Source organism: Trachypithecus francoisi, unplaced genomic scaffold (genome assembly GCF_009764315.1).
Source record: "Trachypithecus francoisi isolate TF-2019V2 unplaced genomic scaffold, Tfra_2.0 Lachesis_group5, whole genome shotgun sequence".
NCBI lineage: Eukaryota > Metazoa > Chordata > Mammalia > Primates > Cercopithecidae > Trachypithecus > Trachypithecus francoisi.
This window is the reverse complement of record NW_022681470.1, coordinates 28,992,041-29,014,028: the sequence shown is the minus strand read 5'-3', so window position 1 is coordinate 29,014,028 and position 21,988 is coordinate 28,992,041. Positions and strand designations below refer to the sequence as shown.

Below are 21,988 nucleotides of genomic sequence, written 5' to 3'. Positions count from 1 at the left end.
TCAAGATAGTCTATGGTAACACTGCTAATAATGGAAAACATTTACGGCTGCCAGAGATGCCATTATTCAACTCTAACTGAATTGAAACAGCAATAGACTTGAAGAATACTCCTCTTCGGACTTTTTATGTTTATTCTATTATTTGATGTAAGTTTTTTCTTACTATATTCTACATGTCACCGCTAAAAACCTGATTATTCCAATAGTCAATAAAACATGCCTGTAGTTTCCTTTATTTTTGTTCTTGGGAGGCCTGTAAGATGGCCAAAGAAATATTGCTATTTAGACATTTCCTTCAGGCTGGGCCCAGCTAGGGAAATTTTCGCAATCCTGCTTATTCATTTCTGAAGAGCTTTGCTCCCTAGGTTGCTGACTGAAATACCTGAACACTTGCTGTCTCACTACTGGCTTCAGCCTGGGAGTCCCATGCTATCACAAATTCACAAAATCACCACCATACTGGCTGAAACGAAGCTGCAGCACACAACTCACTTTAATTCCATCCTTAACATAAGTAACCAAAATGTAAACTTATTCTTTGAAATAAAAGCCTGAAACAAGACAGATATCTTGAATCCAGTTCTTTAGAATGACTGATAGCTTTCAAAAAGAAAAGCTAATTTTTTAACAAAGCCTAGCAATCATTTGTATCAACTTCTTTTAAGGTGGCATAGTGATCTATCAGACTTTCTCTTATAGTTTACCACTACAGTGTCTCATTTAAAGCATGCCTCTTAGAATTGATCATATTTTTTCTGTAGCATGTTTACAAGTAGTGATTGGGTCCCCTGTCATTAATGAACAGCAGCCGGGGTTGTTCTATGGCTCCCAAATGGAGGCACACTTCTGTCCCAAGCTGCAGTGTTTGTCTGAAGAGGGTAGTGGGGGAAGGGGATTGCCCATCAGCAAATACTTGTTCCAGAAAATAGGTGGAGAGAGGGCAATGTGTTTGCTCTGAAATCCTAGAAGAAAAGTAAACTTGCTGTGAAGGACAAAATTTCTTTTTGTTCTTGAACTTTACATAGCCGTGTTGGGCTCATTCATCAACACAGTCTTTGGACAGAAACCTGAACGTGAATGCCCCAAACACTTTGACCAAAATCCCTGCTGGCACTACTAATGGCTTCAGTTACAACTCCAGTTTAAATCCTTGGGAAGAAAGAAACTGAATCCTTGGGAAGGAAGCAACTGAAGTTGCTGATTCTATCCTATCAATTTCTTTGTTTGAAATAAGCAAAGGCTCCTGAAAAGTACGATGCTTGATTCCCCTAGAAAAATGAATCTAGACTTTACACAGGTGTTTTAAGCATGAAGAATTCCTCCAAAATATTTTAATGACATTTGAAAACATTGAAAAGTACTAACTTGCTATTTTTCTCCCTCAAAAAAGGTGGAAACAGTCATCCAGGTAGGACATCATACTCCTATTTCATTTCAGAGTTTCATTTGAAAAACAATAAATAAAAAATTAAATTGATTGCTTTAAGTCACAGGCATTTCATACTCAAGAAATTATGTTGTCCTTCATGAGAATATATCTTAGCTGTGAAATCAATTGTCACAGACTTAGTTCATAAAAATATTACCAAATTATATTTGATTTCTCTCTTGGTGTGGTTGGTGAATCAAATAAATCAAATGAGCCGACAATTTTGGTTCTCCAATCCATCCCTCTCCAGGCTCCCTTTAAAAATATTTTCCCCTCCTCTCTGGTGTACCTAGGATTTCCTAATTATGCTATTTCACAACTGGAGAAAGATGCAGTATTGAGAATTGGGAAACTTGTAACAAGCAGGATCAGAACCATATGACCACAAATATCTTTGCAATGAGGGACTAGAACAAAGGAAAAGAACAAACACAAAAACAGAGATCTCTGATTCCAAGATTTGGACTTGGAATCAGCTTTCAAAATATACACTGTTCTTTTTTTTTTTTAACTGACTTGCTAAACATGTATTCCTATCCAGCCCCTTAACAGGAAAAGCACAGGGTTTATCTTTCCAGATCTATAATGACAAATAAACATGACCCTCATCTTGTGAAGTCACAATCAATAACTGTGAGAGTCCTCAAGTCTTTGTCTGAGCCCTGTGAACTTAATAGTTCTAGCAGAAAAAAGAACAGAGAATTGAAATTGTCTTCTGGCTCTCCTCCTGCTTAACTTTTAAAACTAATAGAAAACCTGAAATTTGTGAATACTTTGCTAGAACTGAAGAAGTAAAGATTTAGAATGCTTAGTGTAGCTATCTACAAAGCATTTTTGAATAATAAATATTAAGATTATGAGAACAATGTTAAGAAAATTTACAATAAAACATCTATGCTTTTTTTTTCTTAAAGGACAATGTCATGGAATTCCATTTAGTTCAAACAGCACTCATTTATACAGTTTGTATATTACTGAGGTTATTACTTTTTAAATGAAATATTTCCTTTTGTCCTCAAATTATTTCCTCTGGGAGTCTGAATCTGTATTTCCATTTTCATCCCACTTGCATTTGAAGTTCTAGACTTCTAGAGCTTACTTACTTTAAGAATGCTTTATATTAGCAACTGGCATTATTTCTATCTTCTCCATATAACAGAGGGGGAGAGTTTTGCATCCATGCATTCATTCCCTCATGCTATTGAGCTCACACAAATGCTAGGCACTGTGTTAGGCCCTGGGGATACAACAATGAATAAGAAAAACAGCCTCTCCCTCATAGAAAGCAGTCTCACAGTAGAGACAGTTATAGAATAGTTACATTTTAATTAAGTTAACACATCATTGTGTTAAAACCAGAAGGAAGAATAAGGTGTTAAAATGTTCACTTAACATACTCCATTTCTTAAACTCATTGTTCAGGTGATTCCCTTAGTAACACTACTCATGCCTGAGTGCCACCAGTTCACTTGTGTTCGCCTCTGGACAATAATACATCAGGTGTCAGTTGGTCTCATATCTAGTGGAATTTTTTTCTGACTAAAGATAAAGCATGGGGAAAACCAAATTTTTATATCACACGTGAAGTTACAGAAACAGTACAATGAACTCTAGGTCAATTGAGAATGATAAAGAGTTTCTACTCTCAAACTGATGTATTTTTTCCCTCCACCTGATACTCATAGTTAGAGGGTATTACCCACACCTCTACTGGAAAGATGACCCGCCCACACTTCAAGGGGGAAAGTAGGATAACATATATCTCACTTCTCTACTTGGGTTGGGACTGATTACTGACTGAATCATCTGACAAATAAAAACCTTCTTGAATCAGGGTATTTAAAAGATAAGCAATTCTCACTTAGTATTTTGTGAGGCAAGAAGTAATGTCTTAAACATTGTTTTGACAAAAGTGGGATAAAAATGAAATAAAATAATTTATCCAGGTATCTTGTTTATGTTGCGTAAACAAGCTTAATTGAATTGTGTTCCTTAGACAGTATTTCATTTCCAAGTCCAAAATATTACATGCTTTTCACCTTACTGAAATTCTCATAAAAATGAGCCTCTGCCATCCCCATTTATGGAAGAGTAATTGTTCCCTTTTTAATATAGATTCAACACTCAACCATATCCAATTGAGACATGATCTTTTAGACAAAGCGTTGTATACCACCCAGAATATTCATTTAAACACTTTTTCAAACGAATTTAAACTCTGAGCTTGTCTGAGTATAGAAACGTTGCCATAGAGGTATATAAATGAACAACCTGACTCTAATTTCTTTCCAGTTAACAAGTGGAAAAATATACCACTACTCAACAATGAAAATAAAGAGTCATTCTTTCAGAAAGCTTAAAGAGCACACACTAACTATATTGCGGCATTATTTGACATTTATTGAGTGTCAGCAATATGCTGGGGACTAAGTGGAGCAGTGAAACATCCTAAAATCACTTTCTATAGGAAAAGGGGGAGGAGGTGAATTGGAACACTTGGTAATATTGATAAACCATATCCTGAATTGAAGCTACAAAGTAGAAAGAATGCCTTATTTTAAAAGAAAACAACCCCAAGGAGTGCTCAGAAAATACCATGTGCCTGCCCTACAAACCCCTGGACAGAAACAGATCTCTGTTGGCTACCAAAGCTGACATACCTTGAACCAAATGGGCCTTAGCATGACCTTAAAACTGAAGGCCTGCCTGGGGAGAGCCGACAGAAGCACAGTGAGGCCATTATCTAGACATACTTCGACCAGAGAAAACACGGCATTTCTAACCAAATCAAACAGAACAAAAACCTGGAGAAGCATTTGAATCCTTAGTTTAGACCATGCCACAGTGAACTTTAGGAGTCTGTTAACTAAAATTTAACTTTTAATGTATGATTAGGTGAAGCAATGAATGTGAGAACAGAGTATTACGATGTTAGTCTCCCCAGATATCTATGATGCCATCTTTCAAAGAGCCAGAGGAAGGCTCAGAAATGGGTATTCTTACCTGGAGTTTATGTAGGCTAAATCAGTCTCAGTGTGAAATTCGCTCTCCTCATGTGCTGAAGTCACTGCAACTAGCAACAAATCCTTCCATTTATACATCTCAGCACTGAAACACTGTTTAAAATAGCTAAAAAATCTGGTCACCAGGCTTGTAAAGATTATATTAATTCACTAGGACACCGAAGCCTTTTTTTTTTTTTTCAAAGGATGTTAAATGTATTAATTCCCACACACCTGATGATGGGGGACTACAGAGTAACTCTTTTAAAGTTTATATAATGGAAAGCTGAACTAGAACTGAATGAACTCTTAGGAATAATGTTGCCAAAGAAATAGCAATGGCTAAAAGTTTATCAGGAACTGTAGCAGGAGCACTGGTCAGTTCAATGCAGGGCTTTAAAAATGACACTAAAAGCATTCCATGGAAATTTGTATGACCTTACAGTAAACTGAAATCCCTACAAAATAAGTTAAAAATCTCTTCATTGCTTTAGGAGCAATTCCAGTTAAAGCCTTAGGCAGAATTCCTGTTCCATAGTTAATCTCTAAACTATAGTATCAGAAACAGCCCTGAATTAGGACATATTAGACGTGAGTTGTAGTTTTGGTTCTGTCATTAACTGTTTTTGTGACATTGAGAAGACATTTAAATGTTATAGATGTTAGCTCCTTAACCTGTGGGGTAAGAAAGACCGAAAAGATTATCTATAAGGTCTCAGAAACCCCTGGAAAGCCATGATATTTTAAACATGCATTGGTGTTCAAACAGAAACTCTTAGTCCCAAGTCAGTGCATCTCATATAGATCTGCTGAATGGAAAAATAAATTGATCCAAAACACTGATGTGGAGGACAGGGATAAAAATTACAAAGTAATGGAGGCATTTAGAAAATCTCTTCTAAATTAACCAAGCATAACCTCATCTAAAGGCAAGGAAAGGGAACACTTATTTCTTATAAGGTCTTGTCTCAGAAGAGAAAACAAATTAGGAACATAACCTCAGAATCAATATAAGTGGTAAAAAGAATGTAATTTAAGAATAGTTGATAGAATTATGCTAAGCATATGCATATAGGCTTTTGATAGATGCATGATTTTACCATGACACAGATTATTAAAATACATAAACTGACATAGGTAAGTCCAGTTCAATAAATCCTATGGAAAAAAAAAGGAATGTTTTTATTTTTGTCACGAGGGCTCATCTTGCCTTTGAAATTAGCTTCTTCTCATTCAGAAGAGACTAGCAACAGATTAAATAACATTTCTTGCTATTGGCTTTGACTAATCCTATTTCCCATTTGAAGTAGTCTTTTCTATTTCCTCTACATCAATTCATTCCATGACCTAATGAAAGTCACCTTCTATGATGCTAACTCTATTGCTGTGGCTAAATACTATGCTGTCTGCTATTCTGACACTTCAGAACTGCAGTGGAATACCCTATCCTGTAATCTAGTTAGATGTTACCTTACACACTATAACTCATTGACTTCATGTATAATAATCTCACAACTAACTTCATTTTCTTCTTTTCTAACATAGTCCTTCTGTTTTAAGTCCATTGAAAAATAAATGTATAACACTCACTGATGATTGCAAATGTCCTCAAAAAAAGATAATATCTTATATTTTATTTGGAGTATGATATGGTTTCACTGTGTCTTCATCCAAATCTCATCTTGAATTGTAGCTCCCATAAATCCCACATGTCATGGGAAGGACCTAGTGGGAGGTAACTGAATCATAGAGACTGGTTTTTCCCATGCTGTTCTCATGATAGTGAATAAGTCTCACGAGATCTGATGATTTTATGAAGGGAAGTTCCCCTGCACATACTCTCTTGCCTGCCACCATGTAAGATGTGTCTTTTGCCTTCTTCCATGATTGTGAGGCCTCCCCAGCCATTTGGAACTATGAGTCCATTAAACCTCTTTTTCTTTATAAATTATCCAGTCTCAGGTATATCTTTATTAGCAGCATGAGAGCAGACAGAGAGAGAACCAATACTGACATTCAGAATGGATAATAAATTTCATTGATACTTTGGAATGGATAACAGAATAAATTGGAATTTCATTCCAATTGATACTTTAGAATGGATACTTTGGAATGGATAACAGATACTTTGTTACTTTGATACTTTGGAGTAGATAATGGAAAAAATACTTGTTGAGAGAATAAATTATTGCTATTTCTTTCTAATCAGTTTTTTAAACTTTCATGTGTATACACACACTAAATCCCAGGTTAACCTTCTAAGTTCACTGTTGGCACAGTCCTCACCCCTAGCAGAAATCAGGAATGTAGTTTTTTGTTTCTGCAATCTATTGACAATGAAAGGCCACTTCATTTCAGCCAAAGTTGCAGGAAGAGAATAAAAACTATTTCCTATAAGACATATGAAAAACATTATTTTACATGCCAAAGCTCCAAAATAAAAGAATTCTCAATTGCCTCCTTCCCTCAAAAGAGGAAATACATCTTTTCTCAATTTTGCCACTGGATAGCATCAATTTCAGTAACCAAAAGGATTGGATTTTAATGTCCACAAAAAGTAATAATAATAAGATATTGGGTGAATCCAGGAACCTCCAAAGGTCACATCCTCAAAGAAAAGATGGAACAAAAAATGTTTATCCACTAGCAAAGAAAAATGACATGCAAGTGTATCATGGCATGGTCAAATATAAAGAGGGTAATTCAAGATGGCTGCCTAGATGAATCTGGTATTTGCCTCTTCTGTGGAAAAGAAACAAAATACTGAGTGGATAATCATACTTTGAGTAGATCATCTAAGAGAGAACACTGGAATTCAACAGAGAAGTGACAAGAAACACCAAAAGCAAGGAAGGAGAGGGAAGCAGTTCAGCTGGATCAGCTGAGAGTCTGCAGTGGCTCCCTTATGTGGGGAAAGGGTGAATAAGAGACCTGTAGTAGTCCACGTTTCTGCTGGAGATTCCTACAGTCCTAGCCATGAGAGAACACCTCAGTCTTTATGAGTTCTGAGACTAACAGAGAGAGCTGTCTGGAGACCACACGAAGGCACTGCTGCATGACACCATTTTGAGAGCACAGCCCCCACCCCATCAAACTGCATTCTGCTCCATTGCCAGGGCTGAGGCAGGAGACACAGATGGTGATCCCATGCCCATCCAACCTACCTGTGGCCCTCTGCAGAGGGGTAAGTGCACATTTTCATATGCCCCCAAGGACAAATGCCACTGCCCACAACCACCACTGCTGCAAGCTGCTGCAGAGCAAAGACACAAATGAAGCCCATGTTCCCAATCCCCAGCTTGTGGCTCCACCCAGGGAAGGCAACCATATGCTTCCCAGTAGAAGGGCTACAGATAGCCATTTCTGCTCTCATCTAAGCATTTTTCCAGTGGTCTGGGGATCACCCCACCTCTGCCTACCATAGCTAGTACCACTGAGGGGTCTGAGAGCAAGTCCACCTGGCTCAGGTCCACTTCCTCCCCCATTACCTGAGCATACCATCCACAGGCACGGGCATCACCTATACCCACCTTCCAGGGGCCTGAGCATCACCTGAATGTACTTTCCAGGGATCTGAAGATCACCCAGTCCAGTTGACCACCTGTGGCACCTAAGTACTTCTCCCAGGGTCTGAGACCAGCCATATTCAATGTGCACTACCACCACAACTGGCACCCAACCATACACATCACCTGAAAGTCTGTGGGCCAGCTCACCCAACCTCTGGCAGCCACTGCTACCACAGGTGTGGACCACTTGGGTCCCAGATGGTTGTTCCACCATTGCTACTGCCATTGCCCATGCCACACCCACTGCCCGGGGGCTTAAGAACCTGTTCACTTGCCAGACCCACTGATGCCATTACCAGCATCTGAGAAAGCAACCAGGAGGCACAAGAATCAGCCTTCCTGGACCCACCAACACCAGCACCAGGGTATACTGGCCTGGGGCCTAAAGACTGGCCCACCTAGTGTTATAGTACTCAGCAAAACTTTATCACAGCCTCTATGAATAACAACTGCATTCTAAGCCACCAAGGAAGTCTCAGACATCACTCATGCTTGTCTGCAAATGAAGAAGTCATAGAGACTATACCATTACATATAGTCAGATTCAAAAGCAAAGTACCCTACCCAACCAATACCATAGATACATGTCAGAAAAGAGTTGCCCTTTTCAAAAGCAATTTCAAAAAATTTAGAAGAAGCAACAGTTATACCAGATGTGTAGATATCAACATAAGAACACAGGAAGCATGAAAAAGCAAGAATACTTGACACCTTGAAAGGAACACAATAGTTATCCAGCAACAGATCCCAATAAAAAGAAATTTACCAGTCAGACATAGTAGCATGTGCCTGTAGTCCTAGCTACCCAGGAGGCTGAGTTGGGAGAATCACTTAAGCCCAGTGGTAGGAGGCTGCTATGATCAAATCACTGCATGCCAGCATGTATGACAGAGTGAAGCCCTGTCTCAAAGAAGGAAGGAAGGAAGGAAGGAAGGAATGAAGGAAGGAAGGAAGGAAGGGAGGGAGGGAGGGAGGGAGGGAGGGAGGGAGGGAAAGGAGGGAAAGGAGGGAGGGAGGGAGGGAGGGAGGGAGGGAAAATTCATGAAATTCTAGGGAAAAATTAAAAATATTATCACTAAAGAAGCTCAGAGAGATACAAGAAGATTCTGAAAAATGATACAAAGAAATCAGAAAAATAATTCAGGATATGAATGAGAAATTTACCAAAGAGATATAATTTTTTAAAAGCAGAAATTTTGGAACTGAAGAATTCATTGAATAACATACAAAATACATTCAAAAGCTTCAACAGTAAGACAGAGCAGGCAGGAGAAAGAATCTCAGAACTTGAGTACAGATCTTTTGAAATAACCCAGTCAGACAAAAATAAAAAAAAAAACAATGAAAAGATTAAAATCTTCAAGACATATGGGACATCATAAAGCATCCAAATATTCAAATTTTTGGTGTCCCAAGAAACAAAGAAAAAAATGAAAGAATTAGAAAACCTATTTAATAAAATAATAGGTTAAAAACTTCAAAACTTAGCAAAAGATTTAGACATTCAGATATAGTCGAAGATCCCCAAATAGATACAATTCGCAAAGGTCTTCTTCACAGCATATTATAGTCAAACTGTCAAAAATCAAAGACAAAGAGAACAAAATTAAAAACAGCAAGAAAAAAGTATCTAACCACCTATATAAAGGAACCCCATTGGACTGACAGCAGATTTCTCAGCAGAACCCTAACAAAACAGGAGAGAATGGGATGATATCTTCACAGTGCCAAAAGAAAAAATGTGCTAACTAAAAATATTATGCCCAGCAAAATTATCCTAACTAAATGGAGGAGATATAATGTCTTTCCCAGATGAGCAAAAGCTAAGAGATATATCACCACTAGACCAGCCCTATAAGAAATACTTAAGGGAGACCTACACCCAAAAGCAAAAGAGTAATAACTACCATTATGAAAACACATGCAAATATAAAAACCACTAGTGGAGCAAACACTGAAACAAGGAAGGGAAAAATCTTAAATGTAAGCACTACAGAATGCCATCAAACCACAAAAATAAATTATGAGAGAAAAATAAAGGAAAAAAGGATATACAAAACAATAAGGAATCAAGTAAAACAATGATAAGAAGCACTCACATGTCAATAATAACTTTGAATGTAAACAGATTAAACTTTGCACTTAAAAGATATAGACTGGCTGAACGAATTTTTAAAAATGATCTAACCATATGCTGCTTACAAGAAAAATTCTCACCTACAAAGACATATATAAACTGAAAATAAAGGAATGGAAAAAGATATTCCGTGTAAATGGTGCTCAGAAATGAGTAGGAGTAACTATACTTACATCAGATAAAACAGACTTTAAGTAATAAAAAGTGACAAAATTATTATATAATGAAACAGGTGTCAATTCATCAAGAGGATATAATTATTGTAAACATATGTGCTCCCAACACCAGAGCACCCAGATATATAAAGCAAATATTATTAGACATGAAGGGAAAGACTCTAATACAGGAATAGTTTGGACTTCTACACTCCACTCTCAGCATAAGACAGATCATCTAGACTGAAAATTAACAAAGGAACGTTGGATTTACACTGCATATTAGACCAAATAGACCTAACAGAAATTTACAGAACATTTTATCCAACAGCTAAAGAATAAACATTATTCTTAATCAGCACACAGAATATGTCTAGTGTAGACCATATAGTAGGACACAAAACAAATCTCAAAAAAAATTTAAAAATCAATATCATATCAAGTATCTTTTCTTTTTTTTTTTTTTTTTTTGAGACAGAGTCTCGCTCTGTCGCCCAGGCTGGAGTGCAGTGGCCGGATCTCAGCTCACTGCAAGCTCCGCCTCCTGGGTTCACCCCATTCTCCTGCCTCAGCCTCCTGAGTAGCTGGGACTACAGGCGCCCGCCATCGTGCCTGGCTAATTTTTTGTATTTTTTTTTAGTAGAGATGGGGTTTCACCGTGGTCTCGATCTCCTGACCTTGTGATCCGCCCGCCTCGGCCTCCCAAAGTGCTGGGATTACAGGCATGAGCCACTGCGCCCGGCCCAAGTATCTTTTCAAACAACAATGAATAAAAACAGAAATCAATAACAAGAGACATTTTGGAAACCGTACAAATATAAGGAAAGTGAAAAACATGCACCTGAATGACCACTGAGTCAAGAGAAAAATTAAGAAGAAAATTAAAAAATTTCTTGAAACAAACAGAAATCAGAAATCAAAACACAATGTACCAAAACCTATGAAATAAAGCAAAATCAGTGCAGATGGAGGCTTATAGCAATAAATGCGTACACACACCAACATGGCACAAGTATACATATGTAACAAACCTGCACGTTATGCACATGTACCCTAGAACTTAAAGTATAATAATAATAATAAGAAGAAGAAATAGAAAGATTTTAAATAAACAATATAATGATGGATCTCAAGGAACTAGAGATGTAAGAACAAACAAAACCCAGGATTAATAGAAGGAAATAAATAATAAAGATAAGAGCGGAACTAAATGAAATGGAGGTGAAAAAGACAATACAAAAGATCAACAAAACGAAAAGTTGGGTTTTTAAAAAGATAAATAAAATCAATAAGACACTTGTAAGACTAATCAAGAAGATATTAAGACTTAAATAAACAAAATCAGAAATAAAAATGATATTACAACTAATACGGAAACACAAAAGATCAGAGATTATTATGAAAAACTGTGCACTAACAAACTAGAAAACCTAGAAGAAATGGATACATTCCTGGACAATACAACCTACCAAGATTGAATCAGAAAGAAATTAAAAAACTGAACCAACCAATAATGAGTAATGAGATTTAATCTGTAATAAAAATCTCTCAACAGAAAGAGTCCAGGACTGGATGGCTTCACAGCCAAATAGTACCAAACTTTCTAAGAAAAACTGACACCAATTATTCTCTATTCCAAAAAATAGCATAGTAGGGAATTCTCCCAAACTCATTTAATAAGTGGAGCATTACCCTGATACCAAACCCAGAAAAGTATGCAAGAAAGAAGAAAATTACAGGATAATATTCCTGATGAACATAGATACAAAAATCCTCAACAAAATATTAGCAAACTGAGTCCAACAACATTTCACAAAGATAACACACCATGATCAAATGAGATTTAACCCAAGGATGTAAGAATGGTTCAACCTACATAAGTCAGTAAACATGATATATCACATCAACAGAATGAAGGACAATGTGATCATCTAAATAGATGCAGAAAAGCACTTGATAAAAGTCAACATTCCTTCATGATAAAAACTCTCAACAAACTAGGCACAGAGGCAACATACCTCAGCATCATAAGGAACACATGTAACAAATCCACAGCTAACATTACACTGAATGGGAAGATCTGGAGCTAGACAGGGATACCCACTTTCACAACTCTTTTCAATATAGCACTGGAAGTCCTAGCCAGAGCAGTCAGGCAAGAGAAATAAAAGGCATCCATGTTGGAAAAGAGGAAGTCAAATTGTTCCTGTCTTCAGATAACATGATCTTGTATTTAGAAAAACCTAAAGACTCTACCAAAACACTGTTAGGTACTATAAAGAAGTTCAGCAGAGTTGCAGGATACAAAATCAACATATGAAAAATCAGTAACATTTCTATACACAAATAATGAACTAGCTGAGAAAGAAATCAAGGAGGCAGTCACATTTACAATAGCTAAATAAATAAAATGAACAAAACACCTAGGGATAACTTTAACCAAGGAGGTAGAAGACCTCTACAAGAATAACTATAAAACATGGGTGAAAGAAATGGAAAAGGAGAAAAACAAACGGAAAGACAACCCATGCTCATGGATGGAAGAACTAATATAGTTAAAATTACCATACTGTCTAAAGCGATCTATGGATTCAGTGTGATCCCTATCAAAATACCAATGACATTTTCCCAGAAATAGAAAAAAACCTTGATATTTGTATGGAATCAAAAAAGAACCCAAATACCTAAAGCAATCCTGAACAAAAAGAACAAAGTGAAAGGCATCACATTACTTGGCTTCAAAATATATCACAAGGCTATAGTAACCAGAACAGCATGTATTAGTACACAAATAGACACATAGACCAATGGAATAGAATAGAAAATCCAGAAATAAGCCCCCATATTTGCAGCCAACTAACTTTTGACAAAGGCACCAAGAAGATACATTGGGAAAGGATACCTTCTTCAATAAATGGTGCTGGGAAAACTGGATAGCGATACTCAAAAGAAAGAAGCTAGACCCTTATCTCTCATCATATACAAACATCAACTCAGAATAGATTAAAGACTTAAACATTACTTGAAACTATGAAATTACTATAAGAAAGCATAGGGGAAACACTTCAGGACATTGGCCTAGGCAAAGACTTTATGACTAAGACCCCCAAAACACAAACAACAAAAACAAATATAGGCAAACGGGATGATAGTAAACTAAAAACTTTCATAGCAAAGGAAAAAAAAAAACAACCGAGTAAAGAGACAGCCAGTTAAATGGGAGAAAGCATTTGCAAACTATTCATCCAACAGGGAATAATATCCAGAATATATGAGGAACTCAAAAGAAAACAAACAATTCCATTAAAAAGCAGACAAAAAACATGAATAGACACTTCTCAAAAAAGACATACAAATGGCACACAGATATGTGAAAACATGCTTACCATCACTAGTCATCAGGGAAATGTGAATCAAAACCATGAGATATCATCTTACCCCAGTCAGAATGGCTATTATCAAAAACACACACAAAAAAAAGAATAATCACAATAGGCCGGGCGCGGTGGCTCAAGCCTGTAATCCCAGCACTTTGGGAGGCCGAGACGGGCGGATCACGAGGTCAGGAGATCGAGACCATCCTGGCTAATACGGTGAAACCCTGTCTCTACTTAAAAATACAAAAAACTAGCCGGGCGACGAGGCGGGCGCCTGTAGTCCCAGCTACTCGGGAGGCTGAGGCAGGAGAATGGCGTAAACCCGGGAGGCGGAGCTTGCAGTGAGCTGAGATCCGGCCACTGCACTCCAGCCTGGGTGGCAGAGCAAGACTCCGTCTCAAAAAAAAAAAAAAAAAAAAAGAATAATCACAATAAACACAAAAAAATCAATAAGTAAAATCAATAAGACACGTAAGACTAATCAAGAAGAGAGAAGACTTAAAAAATCAAATAAAAAGATACTACAACTGATAATACAGAAATACAAAAGATCAGAGATTATTATGAACAACTATACACTAACAAACTAGAAAACCTAGAAGAAATGGATACATTCCTGGACAATACAACCTACCAAGATTGAATCAGAAAGAAATAAAAAACCTGAACAAACCAATAACGAGTAATGAGATTTAATCTGTTGATGGCAGTGAGGATGTAGAGAAAAGGGAACATACACTGTTGGTGGGAATGTAAATTAGCACAGCTATTATGGAAAAAAACACGGCAATTTCTAAAAATACTAAAACTAGAACTACTTCATTACTGGGTATTCAATCAAAGACAAGGAAATTAGTATATCAAAGAGACACATGCGCCCCCATGTTTATTGTAGCACTATTCACAATAGCAAAAGTATGGAATCAACCTAAATATTTTAAGTGGATGAACAGATAAAGAAAAGGTGGTATATTTATACAATGGAGTACTATTTGCCATAAAGAGAGAATAAAATCATGTCATTTGCAGCAACATGGATAGAACTGGAAGTCACTATGTTAAGTAAGCCAAACACAAGAAGACAAATATTGCATGTACTTGCTCATAAATAGGAGTTTAACAAGTTTATCTTACGGAGGTAGTTAGTGGAATGATATATACCAGAGGGTGGAAATAATGTGTGTGTGTGTGTGTGTGTGTGTGTGTGTGTGTGTGGTGGGGGCTGGGGAGAAAGGATGAAGAAAGGTTGGCTAATGGGTACAAACATACAGTTAAATAGAAGGAATAAATTCTAATGTTCAATACTAGAATATGATGACTATAATTAGCAACAATATATTGTATATTTCAAAATAGCTAGAAGTAAGGACTTGGAAAGTTTTCATATACACTTGTGATGATGAATATCCTAAATACTCTGATTTGATAATTACATATGCTATGCATGTAACAGAATATCACATGTACTCCATAAATATGTATAAATATTATGTATCAATAAAAATATTAACCAAAAGTTAGTATAGCTATATTAACATAAGACAAAATAAATTTTAAGGCAAAGTGCATTATTAGGAATGAAGAGGACTGTCACGAAGTTATTTTTTTAAGTCACCAGGAAAATACAACACTAAATTTGTATGAATCTAATAACATAGATTGGCCTCAAGCAAAAATTGGCAGGCTTATTCAAGCTCACAGTCACAAAGTGATCTTTTTAATGCTCATCTGATAAAATAAGATTCTTTGTGAGTTTTTATTTGTCTCCCTGCCTATTCCCCTTTCTAGACAGTATCTAAAATGTTTAATTGTCTTTTTCTATTTGATTTACAGGTATATTTTAAGGATAGAACAGTGTCTGGCACATAACAGCTGCCTAATATATACTTGTTGAATGTTGGAATTATTTGAGATGATAAAAAGATAATGACTATAGACATTGCAAAATACAATTAACAAGCATAATCCAATCAGCTCTCATGGAACCTACACTTCCAAGCTAGTAAATGTACATTCTTCTCACATATATGTGAAATGTTTATTAACACCATGTATGACCATATTATTTGATCACAATACAATTAAGTTAGAAATCAATGATACAAACAATAAGATTCCCTGCATTCTAAAATGTAAAACACACTTTTAAATAGCTCAAAGAAAAAACATAATGCAGACTAGGAAACAGAACTGAATGGTAATAAAATTGCTAAATTTCAAAAATTGTAGTAAGCAGCTAAACACTACCTCGAGAGAAATCTATAGATCTATATGCTGATATATAAGAAAAGGAAAGGATAAAAATTGATGAGCTATACATCTAAATTAAGAAGTTTGAAAAGACCCAAAATGTAAACACAAGAAAATACAAGGAAGGAAATAATTGAGAACAGAAATTATTGGAATAGAAAAAATATACGCAATAGATGTTCAAAAGTGCCACAAGCTGGTTCTCTGAAAAGAGACAAAACCCTGGCAAGAGTGATCATAAAAAAGATAAGGATTAATATTGGAAATAAAAATCAGTCAAATTTCAGATATAACAGAGATTTAGAAAAATAAAATACTAAGGAATAGTTGGTGCAATATATTTAAAGCAAAACAGAATGGACAATTTTCTAGAAAACATACAATTATTCAAACGGATCCATGGAACAAACAGAAAACCTAAATAAATCTGAAATCATTAAATATATTCAATCACTAATTAAAAGCCTACTTACCAAAAATACTTTCTAGGGCCAGATGATTTTACAGGTTACTTCCAGCAAACAATCAGTTAATAGTTAATTCCTATCTTTTGTGAAGGGTTCCAAAGAACAATAAGGACTTACTCTCACCTCAATTTATGAAGCTAACAGAACCTTGATATTAAAACCAGGCAAAAATAATATAAAAAGGAAATTTATGGGCCAATCTAACTCATTTTAGCATTTGCTAAAATACTAACAAACATAAGCCAAGAACTCATAATAAAGAATAGCACATTGTGACCTAACTAAGTTTAATCCCAGGAGACAGAGGATGGTTTAACATTAGAAGGTCACATGAACAGATTAAAGAAGAAGAATCATACAATCTTCCAGGTGAAGAGGTTGATAAAATTCAGCTCCTAAGCATGATTTAAAAATGAAAACAGAAACCTTAGTAACTAGAAACACAAGAAATCTTCACCTGATATCAGACATCTATCAAAAGGCATTTCACTATAAAATTTTTAAAAACATACTTAAATTATCCTTAAAATGAGAAACAAGACAAGGATTCCAGCTTGTAGTCAACATTGTACTGGAGGTCCTTGCCAGCACAAAAATGATTGAAAGGAATCAAGATTTCAAAGGAGAAGACAATGGCCAATGTAGGTACATCTATATACTCACTGAGGTCACTGAGAAGTGGCAGCAGAATACCTTTTTAGAACTCCAAGATTCCAAAATATCTAGATTTTTCAAAATCCAGTTTCCTTATTTCAGTGACTTTTGCTGTCATTAAAATCCACAGTTGTATTTTATGAAAAATGATAGTCTACCATAGCCTTGTTTTTACTTTACACCCAGCTCTTTTATAACATTAACTTTTCAGGTTGACCATGGATTCAATTTTGTTTGACTTCCTGTTTGGCAGCCACCTGTTCCACTCTGCATCTAGGCAAGAAGGTTGAGCACACCTCTGATGATTGCTTTAGGATCTCCTGATTCTCTGCTGCTCTGATGAAGGCATGCAAACTAGTACTGAGCTTATCTGCAGTGTGGCCGACTCACTACTGTTCTCTCTAGAAAACCTTTTATTCTTTATTATTTTCAGAGTGTTTTCATAAGCTGCTCTCAAATAATACTGTCTTCAAAAATCCCATTTGAATATTTGGTAGGGGAGTTAGTTGTATTTAATTTTCTTTCCCGTCAATTCTTTAAATGGCTTGCCTTGTGGTTTTACTAAGTATTTTTGTATTATGAGTCACTCTGAGCAACTGACTGGGAATGTAGGAAGACGTCTTCTTTTGCTATTTTAATTTACTGTGTGATTGACCCTGGGCCAGTCATTGAACCTAATCAAGTAACTTCATTCATTGCTAAATAAAGACAACAGGCAGTCTCGAAAAACGGGTTAAAATTAGATCCCGTTACCTTAATGACTCACTGTCTTAATAACTGACTCACACAAATTAATTAGCTTCTTCCTGTAACATTTTCATTTGCAAAAACTCTCCTTTATTATCCTGTCCTAGTTGTAGCCCTTTACACTTCTCTAGCCCATCCTCTCTTACCTCTCCATTTGCTTATTTAACTCTACTGCTACGTTTCAGTGAAGATCATGGCACTCTGTGATGATCAGCTCAAAATACAGTTTTGATACTGCACATGAGCAACAGAATAAAATAAGCACACAATGGAAAATGAGTGGAAGGAAAAGTGTACTTAGAGGAAGTCCTGATAGAAGTTCCAGCTCCCCGTGCACTGGTTTTATGACCTTAAGAAAGTGAGTTAACATCCCTGAGCCTACACTTTCTTATTTATAACTATATCCTTTTAACCTCAAGGGCAGCTGTTACAAAAACCAATGACAATGAATGTAGACAGCACTTTGAAAAACTGTAAAATACTAGACATTTTTATTCACCTTAACTGAATAATTCTATTCACTGAATTTAGTCATCATATGTGAAATTTGTCTGCTCTTCAACAAGAGCTTAAGTGATATCCATTCACATTAGAAAGATACTTTTAAAATTATCATCGAGTAGTTTGTAAGTATGTAAACAATATATTGGGACAAGAAAGACTTTAAGGTAATAAAATGCAGCTTTAAGAATGGACAGACTGGGTGCAGTGGCTCATGCCTGTAATCCCAGCACTTTGGGAGGCCAAGGCAGGAGAATCTCTTGGGCCCAGGTAGTTTGAGGTCAACTACCTGGACAACACAGCAAGACCCCCATCTCTACAAAACAATTTTTAAAAAATTATCCAGGCACAGTGGCATGAACCCAGTAGTCCCAGCTACTCTACAGGGCTGAGGTAGGAGTATTGCTTGAGCCCAGGAGTTCGAGGCTGCAGTGAATCACGATCACAGCACTGTGCTCTGGTCTGGATGAAAAAGCGAGATCCCGTTGCAAAAAGAAAAAAAAAACAAATGGATGAAGAATTATTTTCATGCTAGGTGGAAAAGCAAGAAATAATTAGTTAACACTTGAAGATCTTTTTTAGTCTGAGTTTTTATATTTTGAAGCCATAACCCATGGTGGAATTTAAAAATACAAAATAAATGAAAGGAAAACTGAAGAGTAGACAAATTTCAAGGTGCGACCAAAGAAACTATTTTCAAATATGATCTCTGAATCATGTAGAACTTCAAGGAAAAAAATCTGAAGACAGGGACTGTTTCAATTTCTTACCTTTGCTCTGTATTAAAGAGTGCAAAGATGTGCTTGCTAGACATAAAGCTCTTTTCCACATCCCGAACTTTCAGGTTGTCCAAGGGAAGCATGTACTTTTTTTCTTTTTCCTATTATGAGAGAGAGACAGAAAAAAGATAGGGAGAGAGGAGAGAGAGGAGAGGAGGAGAGGAGAGGAGAGGAGAGGAGAGGAGAGGAGAGGAGAGGAGAGGAGAGACAGAAAATTGACTTTAATAAAAGATCTTGAGGCATGCCAATGGCAACACATCACCTGAGTTGGCTAACGCTTGATTACACTATCTTCATAATATCATCAAACTCTATTTTGATACCAACTATTAAGGCATAAAAGTTATTAGAGATAGGAGGCCCCAGTGATTCTCAACATGTGGGTTGGAAAAATGGCGGGGTGAAGTGTACAGGAAGGGCTCTGAGATAGAGAAAACACATGGTCCTCTGTCCTTTCCCCCTCATGTGGGTCCTTTAAGATGTTTTTAAATGTTAGTTTGATATTAAGACTTTAGCCATCTGTTAATATTTAACAAAAATGTTCTGGTCCTAATTCAATGAGAAATGCCAGATGGATTTCATTTCTTGCTTTATTTGCAGCCTAAGCAGTTTTGATAGCCAGTGTTGGCAGGGAAGTGGAAGCACAGGACCCCAGTATGAAATACCCCCCATAAACTATGATAAAGCATAACAAATACTTGCTCATTTAGGTCTAGAATAAAATACGAATTCTGAAAAAGAATTATTCCATAAAATTGTTGAGCTCTTTGGGGAAAAATTCATTAGAAGTGGACTGATATTAACTAGAACAAACTCTCTTTCAAAATTAACAATTGTTTAGGAAGAATATGAACATTAGAGAGGTGAGGTCTGCAAACGTGACCAAATTAGTGTTAGTAGAACATTGGATGCCAAAAAATTATTGGAAACATTTACTTTTAGGGACTGGCCCAGGGGCAATATTATTTATATGTAAAAATTCCTAACAATGAGTAGGAGAGAGCCAAATACTCAATTTAAGAAACCTAGTAAATACCTATTACCAGGGGTATAACAAGTGCTGCCCTTGTTAACCATGGTCCTCTGTATGCTCCCAGGCTACATCTCTGGTGTTACCCCTGAAAGAGAGCAGGGCTAAAGTCCAGAGCTGGAGAGAATGCAGACTTAGTCATAACTTTTAATAACCGGCTATTAATGCCCATGGGAAATACGTGCATCATTCAAATATGTCTGACATAAGTCGTTTTGCTCCTACAGCATATAGACTACTTCCTTGAGAATTTATAGCTCAGCTGCATAGCATAGAGCTCTTCTGCGCCCCCTAGTCAGTTTGTGGGTAACATGTTGTATTGTAGGGAGTATCACCTGCCTTTCCACTTCCTACTCATAAATTAATCAGAAAAAGTTGGGCAGAGCACATTAGAATAGCAAAAAGTTGGCATTCTACTTGGCTACAAAAAGTCCTGTGAACAGGTGACTGAAAACATTGAAGGAAGCTGCTTAGAGAACAAAATGGCTGTTCTGACAGACAATGTCTTCAAAGAAAAGAAGAAACATAAAGGAAACTAAATAGCAGTGGGAGAGGCTCAACAATAAACATGAAAAAGTAAAGCACTGTAAGAATAGTCCAATATTTCTACAACAAAAGTTAAGAATATATTATCAAACACAAGAATATTCTAAACAGCAAATGCATAATTTAATCATAAATGAGCTACCATAGTTGAGTCCAACTTTCTCAAAACAGTTGTCAAATTATTTTAGGACAGAATTCTAAGAGGCAAAATTCTAGACCTAATGAAAATCTATCCAATACATAATCAAATGAAAATGCTTGAGACCCAGGGAACATTTTTTTTAATTGAATGTTTTTCAGTGCCCTAAATTTAAGCAGCTGGATTCTTTTAAAGCACCATCCTATTCAACCTTTTGAAATGATAGATTTGCCTTTTAATGGGAAATCTGAATTTCATTGTAACGATGGAACACAATGTCCTTGGCTTGTTTTCTATATAAGTAGGCTCTCTTTTGTACTGCATTCTTTAACATATCGTGAAGACCAGAACTCCAGCAAGTTTATGTCAGATGTTAAACACTGGAGAAATACACACACATATGCAGACTGGGGACATGAAAAATGGTCCTCATATCCAAAGTACTAAATGTCATTTATCCCAGGCTTTTGAGGACACATTGCTAAATTATTTCATAATCAAAACTTTGAAGACTGACAAAGGAAGAAGAAAATGTATTCAGACATTTATTTATTAAAGTTGTAAGTCAAACAGAGAATTAAATGAGACAGCAGCAACTCTAGGCAATAAAACAGTATATCATGGATATTTCTAAAAAGTCTTGGTGCTTTGGGGAAAGAATGATGTTCTGCTAAAAGAACATCATGAATCTAAAATAGCTAAAACAAAAGAAATAGAGAAGGAGAAATAATATACAGAATTATAATTTCCAAAATACAGTCTTAGAACCATCTTAAGAAATGTGCTAAATCATTTTTGTCAGTTCTATGACTGTCTAATAATGTGCTGTCCAATATGGTAGCCACTAGCCACAGGCAGTTACTGAGCACTTGAAATGTGGCTCAACTGGGATTAGCTAGAAATGCAAAATAGACACCAGATTTCAAAAACTTAAAAACAGAATGTAAACTATATTGGTAATACTTTTTAATTGATTATATGTTGAAATGATAACATTTTGAATATATTGGGGGTAAACAAAGCATTATCAAACATAATTTCACCTATTTTTTCTTACTGTTTTGAAGTTGGCTGTCAGACAATTTTAAATGTCATATGTAGTTCCATTAAATTTCTACTGATAGCACTAAATCCCCCATGTACTTAACTCTTGCTTTCCTGTCATCCATCCAGTTTTCCCTTCTGACCTCCCTGTTTCTGCTATCA

At 36.2% G+C, this 21,988-nt stretch overlaps 1 protein-coding gene across 8 annotated transcripts in view; it reads right to left on the bottom strand.

Annotated features, from left to right (window-relative positions):
- DNM3 (dynamin 3) overlaps nt 1–21,988 on the bottom strand; it is a 589,217-nt gene that overhangs the window by 144,317 nt on the left and 422,912 nt on the right. For all 8 annotated transcript variants that reach the window (XM_033200233.1, XM_033200237.1, XM_033200230.1 and 5 more), the window contains one exon: nt 19,059–19,168. In XM_033200233.1, the coding sequence (XP_033056124.1) occupies nt 19,059–19,168 (110 nt within the window). The remainder of the gene's footprint in view (nt 1–19,058; nt 19,169–21,988) is intronic.